Source organism: Elgaria multicarinata, chromosome 4 (genome assembly GCF_023053635.1).
Source record: "Elgaria multicarinata webbii isolate HBS135686 ecotype San Diego chromosome 4, rElgMul1.1.pri, whole genome shotgun sequence".
Taxonomy (NCBI): Eukaryota; Metazoa; Chordata; class Lepidosauria; order Squamata; family Anguidae; genus Elgaria; species Elgaria multicarinata.
This window is the reverse complement of record NC_086174.1, coordinates 131946267-131957367: the sequence shown is the minus strand read 5'-3', so window position 1 is coordinate 131957367 and position 11101 is coordinate 131946267. Positions and strand designations below refer to the sequence as shown.

The 11101-nt window shown below is 41.2% G+C and overlaps 1 protein-coding gene across 1 annotated transcript; it reads right to left on the bottom strand.

Moving 5' to 3' along the window:
• Positions 1-10044: 10044 nt before the first annotated feature.
• Positions 10045-10575, bottom strand: MSGN1 (mesogenin 1). The gene has a single exon (XM_063125842.1). It carries the CDS (start codon positions 10564-10566, stop codon positions 10045-10047), a length of 522 nt encoding a protein of 173 aa, XP_062981912.1. The 5' UTR covers positions 10567-10575.
• Positions 10576-11101: the final 526 nt, after the last annotated feature.

Here is an 11101-nt window from a genome sequence, read left to right as displayed (position 1 = left end):
AAAAAAAAGACTTGCTCCTAGCAGGTGAAAACTGCAACAACTGGTTTGTTGATATGGATCAGCATAGTTGCCTGCAATTTTGGGCCTGTTCAGACAACACACTGAGCTCCAACACACCTACCGTCACTTCTCCGCCCTTGTTTTCGTTGCTCAGTTACTTCCTGTTTCAAAAGCGGATGTAAACAATGAGCACGAGGCCCATTCAGATGGCTGTTCTAATCGCGCTGCTTCTCCTGCACACAGCAGGAGAAAGCAGCAACTTCCGTGTTTAAAATTATATCAGATTTTCTTGAGAGTTTTTTGTCGCACAAGGAAGGCAAGAAGGGGCGGAAGGCACGCGGGGGCAGACCATGTCATGGGAGGGACCTGCGAAAAATCCGTGAGTGCCCAGTAACGAGTGTGTAATAAAACGCTAGTCAGATAGAGCCCTCAAAGTCACTTTGGTTAAGCATTTTCAGCTAAATACTTTAACTTAGCGTATCATGTGAACCATGACTCAGCATGTCGTATGAACCATTCCTAACCATGGTGGTTACATAATCACCATTTAAACACATTCACTAACCATTTGCAGCAAAACGGTTAGTGGCCTAACCATGGCTAAGTGTTTGTCTGAGCAGGCCCTATAGTTAAAGCATACATTAGGAGTGGTGCTGTATTTATTTATTTATTTATTGCATTTATATGCTGCCCCATAGCCGAAGATCTCTGGGCGGTTTACAAAAGTTTAAAACAGTAAACATTAAAACAAATATACAAAGTTGGAAAAAAAAACCCATAAAAACACAGTATCCTTATAAAAACAGCTATTCTGGGGTCCATTAAAAACAAACAAACTCAGCATATGTTGTTAAATGCCTGCTGTAGTAAATTTGAAGTGTAGCCATTCATCATGACAGTCCCCATAGCCATGCCCCCAATGAGAGTCCAAAATTGTTGGCACCTGTGCTGATCCATATCAACTATTTATTTATTTATTTATTTCATTTCTATACCGCCCAATAGCCGAAGCTCTCTGGGTGGTTCACAAAAATTGAAACCATGAAGAGCATAATAAAAGAACCAACAATTTAAAAACACAAATACAAAATACAATATAAAAAGCACGACCGGGATAAAACCACACAGCAAAAATAGATATAGGTTAAAATATGAGATTAAAACAGCAGAGTTTAAATTTAAGTTAAATTAGGTGTTAAAATACTGAGAAAATAAAAAGGTCTTCAGCTGGCGACAAAAGGAAAACAATGTAGACGCCAAGCAAACCTCTCTGGGGAGCTCGTTCCACAGCCAGGGTGCCACAGCAGAGAAGGCCCTCCTCCTAGTAGCCACCTGCCCTGCGGATGATCTTCGGCTATTGGGCGGTATAACAATGTAATAAATAAATAAATAAATAAATAAATCTTAAGATCCGGGCAGGCACATATGGGAGGAGGCGTTCCTTCAAATAACCTGGCCCTAAGCCGTTTAGGGCTTTGAATGTTAATACCAGCACTTTGAATCGGGCCTGGACCTGGACTGGCAGGCAATGAAGTTGTAGAAGGACTGGCATGATATGATCTCGTCGACCAGTCCCTATTAGTAGGCGGGCTGCCCTGTTTTGTACCAGCTGAAGTTTCCAGACCGTTTTCAAAGGCAGCTCCACGTATAACGCATTGCAGTAATCCAAACGAGAAGTTATCAGAGCATGGATAACTGTAGCTAGGCTATCTCTGTCCAGATAAGGGCGTAGTTGGTATATCAGCCTGAGCTGATAAAAGGTGCTCTTTGCCACTGAGTTCACCTGTGCCTCAAGTGACGGTTCTAGATCCAAGAGCACCCCCAAACTACGGACCCAATCCTTTAGGGAGAGTACAACCCCGTCCAGGACAGGGCAAACATCACCTCGCTGGACAGATGAACCACCCGCTAACAGTACCTCCGTCTTGTCTGGATTGAGTCTCAGTTTGTTAGCCCTCATCCAGTCCATTCTACTAGTGCCCGTTCTACTAGTTTTCCCCTGCTAGGAGCAAGTCTTTTATAAAGCTAATGGGTCTTATTGCCCATGCAAGACCAGGCCACTCTACAATACTTTGCATTATGACAAGGAACAATATATCAGTACCTGAAAAATTCTGGAAAATTCATTTCTCCCTAGCTAAGGTGAGGATTGCAGCTGAACTCAGAGGGAACAGGGAATTCTGAGGGGTGGCGGCGACGGCAGATGATGTCAGCATTCCTGGTAATAAAAAAAAATGCAGGCTTTGTGTCCCTGGGAGCCCTGGCTTCATTACATCTCTGATGCTATATATTAGAGATTTCCCATCTGAGAGAATTGATACAATCAATACAGAAGCATCAAGCACAACAGAAAAACCACAACATCCTTACAATTTCAAAAGAGGACTTGAACAAAAACTTGCCTCTGCACTTCTCACTAAACAGACGAAAAGGTGGGGGGGAGAGGCTTATCTCACTTACCACATCATTACTGCAGCAACCAGAGCACACAAGCAGAGACAAATTAGCTGAACCTAAGCAGAGCTTGATGAGTGAAATGACTGAGTGGCAATTAAGTAGAAAACACACAAATTCCATTAAGGCCACATGCATATCTATTGCCAATAAGCAATTCCTTCTTCTGTTCCGTCTGCACAGCAATCTTTAGTGATTTCACAGCCATCTAATTTCTTTTGTCTAGTCATCATCGGCTTCCTTGGTTAGAAAATGTTAGGAAATCTTCATGCAACATTTGGTTGTGCCTCATTACGGTATATTGTAAAGCAATCTGCAGAAAATGAAGACTGAATATCTTTGGTGATAGGATTTTTCTGTCTGTTGCTGGCGATTTAAATGCATCATTGTAAAATTCAGCCTGGCATCATTGTTTTCATTGTCATAAAGTTGCTTATTACCCCATTCTAGAAGACGTTTCATCATCCTCTTCCGGAGCCAGAAGTACAACCAATAAAAGCTATTGATGTAGCAGTTAGTACATTGGGTAGAAGTCTTAGAGAAAATTGGAACCATTTTCTCACTTTTTTCTTTGTCTGTAAGCATTTCTCTTCTTTGCTTTCACTCCCCACTACAGCCCCCTGAGGAACGCTGTTTGAAATGAGATAAAGCATAATTTGTTTTACAGATACTAGAAAAGTAGGTGAATGGTTTCACCTTGAGTCCCAGAAGATAAATATTGAAGTGTAGCCATTCATCATGACAGTCCCCATAGCCATGCCCCCAATATAAATATTGGTTTCCATCATGCTGAATTTCTGCCCAATATCAATATGTTTACAATTTATCTGGTGGGTGTGGCCATTGTGTTACCTAGCAAGAGCAGCAAACAACAACTCATACTTTTTCACCAAATTGGAATCTTGGATTAGACAAGTGGCATCTGAAACAAAATGTTGCAGTATGGAGTCCTCCTGTTTAATATTCCAGTGAGTGGGCTATGTCCTCCTCCAGAATACTCCATTCCATTCCCCTTCTGTTTTATGCCCCCCGCCCCCAAGGACCGTCAGCATTCTGTGTCCACTGAGCAGCACATTCAGTCCTTATTGAGTCTTTTTTGGGAATCTCCCCCTTTTTGGTCCCCCCCCCCAAGCCTGCTGATACCTCCCTCTTGTACATGACTTGTGCAGGTTTGGCTACATAAGTAACAGCACTCACACCTGAGCATTAGAAATAGTTCTGGCTGATACAACTTGTGACATGGCAAACAAACAGACCTTACCAGCCACATGTTTGCAGTCCCATGCAGGTAGCGAAACCAGAAGGTTTATCAACTGGGCCAACACACATGATTGGACTTACCTAACTGGGTCACAGGTTGTCCAGGCTTGCATTAGTTTGACCTGTGCAATCAACACAATGCCACAGATTCAGAAGTCTTTCTTTCTAAAACTTCTGAACATGTGTTGGCTATTGTTCTGGTCTCTTGTAGAACCATTGCCAACATCAAATTAATCTGTCAACAAAATCACTGAAAGAGTAATGCTCTAACAAGTCAAGCTGAGCATCAGGAGAAGACTATGAAGAGTTTTAAAGGCATTTCTTTATAACAGCAACATTGTATTTGCTGATGTCTTATTTATTTTGCAAGCTACTTTGGGTCTCTGTGAGGAAAAATGGGATACTTCTCCCTACCCGCTAGTTAATATCTGTGCAAAAGGTGGATATATTTTTTTACATATCTCTTTTGCTAAAGTTCAAAGCTTGCATGGACCTACCAGGAAATCTCCCATTCAGATACTGACCGGTTGAGATCTACTTATCTTTAAGGATGCACCAGCATCAGGGGTTGATTAACTGGGTTTATCTAAGCCATGTATTTGGCAAAGCTTCATGTGTGTTCTTTCTGCTGTTCATAGGAGACTGCTTGAGAGCCCCAAGTCAGCCACACTAATCTTTATAAAAGGAAGAATCGTGTATAAGTATAATTATTTGAACGTATGAAGGTGTCTTAACCTGAGCCAAGCTATTCATCTGTCAAGCTTGGTTTCATCTATTCTGTCTGGCAGAAGGCGAAGAGGTCTTTCCCAGTCCTGATGTCTGAAATTGCAGCAAGAAGGAAGGGTGCAAAAGGCTTGTATTAAACAAACCACATGTTCATTGAATAAACATGGCCCAACATGCTAGCCGTGAATATCATTGTGGAAGGGGCGCTTCTCGTTGAGGTGGCTTGTGTGGAGGGGAAGGTATGATGTAGGATCCCCATTGGAGCTGCCTGCAAACCTGCTGTAGACCACAGTCCCATTTTAGATTTAATAACTTACAGCCCATTGCAGCCTTTCCCAACCTGACACCCTCCAGATGTTTTGGGTTTCAACTCCCATCAATCCCAGCTAGCATGGCCATTTTTTAGGAATGCTGGGAGCTATAATCCAAAACATCTGGAGGGCACCAAATTAGGGAAGGCTGACCTATTGTATAGCTTTTCCTCCATATACATTACATTTCTATAAATGTATAGTTCATTTTTCTTGCCTATTGATATTAAACTGTTCAATAACCCAACCACATTAAAAACATTGCATTTATTTATTTTTATCAAAGAAGGCAGCGCTGATACATGGGTCTGACCTTTTGCCCATAACAAAGACTTGAGTCTGCAACTACTGTCTGGCTATTTGCTATATATGTCTTTTCAGAATGCAACTTTAAAAGTAGTCCATAGGAAACACAGTCATTCATGAAAACAATCCGGTAATCGCCTGGTAGAGTGGACACAATCCTGTCAATCCACTGTGGGCCAGACTTTGCTTCCTGAGGGAGCTCAACAAATTGCTCCCCCCACCCACAAGTCAAGGGTACATATTAGGCAAGGCCACTCAAGTAATTTAGTTACCTGAGGCAGAAAAGCCCACAAATCCCTCTCCACTCCATCCTGGCAGTAAAAATAATACAACAATTTGTGGCCCGCAAAATCAGCTACCTGAGTTGGCCACAAAATTCTACCACATTTTCTATTTCCAAGCTGGGTCAAAGGAGACAGTCACCCAGTGAGTGGAGAACTCTGCTAGATGACAGCCATATTGTCTTCTTCTGTGGGACTTCAAAGAAGGATGTGGAAATTAAAACAATTCATTATATTCTAAATGTACAGTGCCGTCATGAATAAATAAATGCCTAGGGTGCAAACATCAATAAAGATCTGTTGAACTATTCAATAATTAAATGTAAGCAGTCTGAGGAGAATTATTAATTATTATCATGTATTATTTAGCTAGCATCACTTGTGAGGATGCTCATTTGAAGGGGTGTTCCTTGCACTAGAGATGGGGGGGGGGGGGGGAACGAAGTTCAACCCAGAGAGAAATGAGGGATGCACTGTTAAAGCCAAACCAACAGACCGAAAGCAAGCTGTGTCTGGGATGGTTTGCTTGTGTGTTAGATAAGAATAGTCATAAAGAATTTTAAGAAGCAAAGAACTGAGGACCCCTCTTGAAAAGCGTCCTAGTTCCTGAGAAAGGCAATGTGAATTATCAGTTACAAGAGGTGTTGGGCTCCCTCGGGAGGACACCTTCAGTAACTGCAGTCTAGCATCTTACAAACACTTTGCTTCAGTTCTCTTCACACATGAAGGGGGTGAAGAATCACCAAAGCCACCAATGTAGTTAATATTCCTCTTTTGCACTGGGATTTTATTTTATTTTATGTTGGTAAATGTTTTTAAGAACTTTGCAAATCCATACACAAGTTATACAATTCACCTCATGTTTCTAAGCAGATGGAGAGAGGCCAGGGCAAGCCGTATCACTTGATAAAAAAAGTTATGTTCACCTAATCCCACGATGTGAAAGTTTGATTGTAAACATGGCTGAAGGCATTCTTTCCATTATATGATGAAATAGGAGCCTTTTCAAAAAGTGAGAAAATGGAACTGGGGCACAGGTTCAATGTATTATGCTAAACTGGGACTCGCAACAAAACATGGCAGTGTAGAGTGCTTCTTTTCAGTGTTCCAGCCAGCCAACTTCACCACCACCAATAGATATGCCACAGCGCATGCTTAGTCCTCATTAGGCTGTAGGGAGCGGTCACAACCTTACAGGTTTATTTTCCCTAAATAGAAAACCCCTTGTTTCTCAGTGGCCCTATTTTGGCTGCATAACTGCTATAAGTCAGTACTAGAATCAGCTTTTAGTACATACAAGTGGAACCTGTCAGAAACTGTTGTAGTGTGCACGACTCCTCATTTGGCTGTTTTGGAGTTCCACTTAGGTTTGTTTTTCTTCTTTAAAAATTGTTTGTACTTCTGCAAACCTTAGGGTTCCCCCCCCCCCCCGGTCATTCTGCCAATATTTTCCTCTTGTGCACAGATCATGACATTTTCACTACATAGCAATGGGTACATAGAGAATGACCTCGCTATTAGTATCTATAGGTTTACACTTGTCATTTACGGTCTCAGCCATAAAGCAAAGATGCAATCTCTTAGATATATTCAGGGTTGAGTTTTCTTAAGGCTGTGCATTGCAAGAATATTTTTGTGCTTATTTCTTATACATCATAATAAACAGTAATTATTCATAACATGAGGAAAAAATGATGTGGTATTAAACACGGAGTGGGGAGAGTATGCCCCCCATGTCCTCCCTAAATAATGTTCCTTCCAAGTAAATATATTTAGAACTGAGATGATTAAGGGTCAAATACATGAACATGCCCATACACTGACATGGAAAAAAGTAAAACAAGTTGCTGATCTCCTATATGCCAATAAATGTAAAAATCAGATAATCCAAGAATACGTCTCTTCATTAGTATCATTCCCGACCAACCTTTTTCCTATTATGTTTCCAGTCTGTTCTGCTTAAAAGTGTGGCACATCTCTGAGTATGCCATGTCCTGGGGAAAGGAAAAGGTGAACTCACTTTATTCTGTTCTTTGCAATTCTTATCTGCATTGCAGTAATATACACATCCTTGTCCTTCTCTGTTCCCCCCTCCCTATTAGAGGGCAGAAGGGGGGGGGGTCACGTGAAATCAATTTCAAGCAAAATTGACAATGCAAATGTTTTCTTTTCACTTTGCAATGTGATGTGGCCTGTGTGACACTGATTCTCTGAAAGTTCAAATAAATTAAGACTTCACTGATTCCCTAGGAATAGGGAAAGAAGCTTTTTTTCTTTGTGAAAGGGGTGGTAATTAGAGAGAAAGGGAAAAGAGCAATTGATAAGACCATTTTTTAAAATAGACAGCCCCCAGTTAAAACAGAGAAAGTTTTGAGTCTCCAGGTCCACACTGAAGGTGAATGCTGAGCATCACTATAACTTAATGCCAGGTATTTATACTATACTTTATTTGAAGAGACAATATCTTTCTCTTCCAACTACATGTAAAGACTTTCTACAACTATATTTGTGTCTAAATCCCCAGTGTTTTAACATATATATGGATAGAGACGTATTTGTAAGCATGCAAATTTCTTTTAACACCTCCCTCCTTCATTAAAACTGTTGAAGAATTTAAAACACTTTCACGGGAAGAATTTGAAACACTTTTACAGGTGACAACATCTGCCTGAATTAGATACACCCTCACTCTAAACACAGTATCACAGGGCCTGTTTTATGATATCTGAGAGAGCTGTGGATCTAACCAACACAGTTCTCATACCACACAAGGCACTGAGGAAGATAACCTGCTTACATGATTCTGGATCCTGTGCAAATGAAGAGAGGTGATATAGTTGGAACACTACACTGCTGATGCATTGCACCCTAGATCTGCTAGACTGGGTCAGACTATTATTGAGATCTCTTGTTCATTGATGAGCACAGAGCTCACTGAAATCAACAGCACAACATCTATTCGCATTTAACAAATCTGGATTTCACCCAATAGCTAGATATAACAATTTTAAGTGTATAGAGCGGGGGGTGGAAGTGTGTGTCTTATATGCTAATAAAACAACAAGCAAATCACCAACACATAAGACTCAAGTGTGTCAAACATGTCACAATCCCTACTAAAAAATTACCTTTGTGGAAGAATGGTGTGCAACTTCTGTTGTGCAACACACAGGCCAATTGCACTTGCATGTGTGGCTGCATTTGCACACGGTGGGAAACCATTATTTGCTTGTACATGCGCTGAAATACACACATGTGTGCTCGTCACCATGCATCCATGATCTAGACATGAATTGCACCCAATTTTCTACACAGAAGCATTTTTCGTGCTGGAGTCTTAGCATGTTTTAAGCAGCCCGCAAATCTCACCTTCAGAGCCCATGCACTGGTTGGGGGAAATCTGTGCATCCCTTGGTGGGAACAATCAAACAACAACAAAGAGTCCCCTGGCACCTAAAAGCCTAACAAATTTATGTCATGAGCTTTTGCTGACTAAATGTACTTATGCCATATATTTGTCAGCCTAAGGTGCCACAAGGATGTTTGTTGTTTTTCTACAACAGAGTAGCAACCACTACCCCTCTAGAAATCCAGAAAAAGGTACTTTGGACTTACACTCACTGAAATTAATGGAACTTAACTTAATTGTGATTAAGCCCCATGCTATTGTTTTCAGTGGGAGTAAGGTTAATTTGACTGACTGATTTGATTGCACCTCACCTTTCTACCAAGAAAATTGGCACTCAAGGCAGCTTACAATAATAAATAAAATGTGATTAAACCAATAATAAAACAATGCATTTAAACATAATTTTTGCTGGATTGTGCCTTAATTACTGTGTTGTACATACATCCCTTGCTTCTGTTATTTATGCTTAAAAATCAAATTGTCTTCCCTTTGTCCCTGGGGCGATACACATTTGCTTTGGAGCCGTGTCCAATGGCCAGTTAACCCCCCTCTTTACAAAGGAGTAAGAGCTTTCAGACTTAAATGAGTCAGAGCAACACACACTATAGTGTGAAGATGGCCAATCTGATGGCATTTGACAATAGAAAAAAGTATTTTCTAAATAATACTAATAACAATTGGACTACTTAGACTTATTAATCTACTTTAAGTCAGTGATATAATACAACAACTCAGATGGAAGTAGGTTTTTTATTTCAAAGACACTCCCCCCCTCCCCCGCGACTAAAGCTACTGTTGGATATGGCTAAAGAGGCCATTTATCAACTAAGCATACAGATTTTCTTCCTCCAGTACCTATCAACCAAAAGACAAAATTAAAAATATAAAGGAATTTTGGAGTGGGATTTAAAAAATAAAAACAAACACAACAATCCGTTGCTCACCAGCACAAGTTATAGCCAAGTGGATAAAAATTGATCAGTTATTATTAATAGTAATAATTGTTTTTAAAAGGTTATCATGCAGAGCTATGATCTATACATCCTGTCGGGATGTCACAATCCATATCGTAGCTTTTATTCCTGATTCAGAACCAGTCTGACATGTTCCTGCTTCGTCGCATCCCAATAAGCAACCAATTCAGACCGCCCAACCGTAGACAACCCTTTAGAATAGTTTGTAGATTTAAAATCGTCTTTTGATAAGTCCACATTTGCCAAAGGTAACTTACTCCTTTAAAAAGATGGAGAGAGGAAGAGATTGGTGCTTTCCTGGTTGGGACAACTTCCCACAGTCTTCAAGGCAGCTGTACTTGTTTGACATTATTCAGCAGGTCTGTGAGCTCGCTGATGTACTTGATGGTGTATTTCAGTGTCTGTATCTTGGTAAGAGGTTGGCCCCTCTGGCTGTAGATAGGAGGCAGATAGTTGCGCAGCGTGTGCAGTGCTTCAGCCAGGCTCCTCATTCTCAGCTTCTCTCTTTCGCTGGCCTTTCTCCTGCGTTGAACTGACATCCTGACTTTGAGGCCTTTCTGGCCTTTGCCCTGTCCAGGGCTTGGGAGGTACATGGAAGGAAACTCCATCAGAGGGTATCCCTTCAAGCTGTTGTTGCTGGTGCCACTGTCACTCCTGCTGCTGTTGGCACAGGGCACCTCCACAACTAAGGGATATGGGGACGAAGAGTAAGATTCAAAGGAAGGGGACGGAGAGAGGCTCTGAGGAGATGAGCTGTGGCTGAGCTCCAAAGCAGCCCCTGCATTGTTCTTCCAGTCCCAGGAAGAAAAGAAAAGAGAGTTTTCTGAGTCCACGCTCCCTTCCATGTTCTCCAAAGTTATCTTGCAAGTTGTCCTTCCCGATGCAAGTATTTAGGGGAGAAAGAAGCAATAATTTCCTGTCAGCTGCATGCAAGCCAAGTCTGTTGTCTCTGTCTAGGGAGACCCTTTTATGACAGAGGGAGGAGTGGGTTAAGAAGTGACAAAATGGGAAGCAGTGTTGGGGTGTGGGGAATTCAAATGAATGCAAGTGCCAAAGTGGAAAATGAACTCCTGGCGTGTTACCTTCTTCTCTATGATAATTATCAACCTTCAGCTAAAACCCATTTAAGCTAGCTAACAGGCAACAGTGAGAAAGGGGAGGTGGTGAGGCTATCATCTTGTAACGAAACCAATTGAACCTTCTTATCTACATTTAACAGTGCCCTGGGGAATAACTTACAGTGGGAAAGGAAACAGAAGAAACCAGCCGCAGGTTCAACACCCAGGTCTGAATTTTATTTGACTGAACTGGAGTTTAAATGGTAATTTGACAGAAAGCAAAACACCCAAACAGACGTTATATAAAACATTCCATGTGGAA

Coding starts and splice junctions, on each gene's coding strand:
- MSGN1 (XM_063125842.1), bottom strand. CDS start 10,566: ATGGAAGGGAGCGTGGACTCAGAAAACTCTCTTTTCTTTTCTTCCTGG.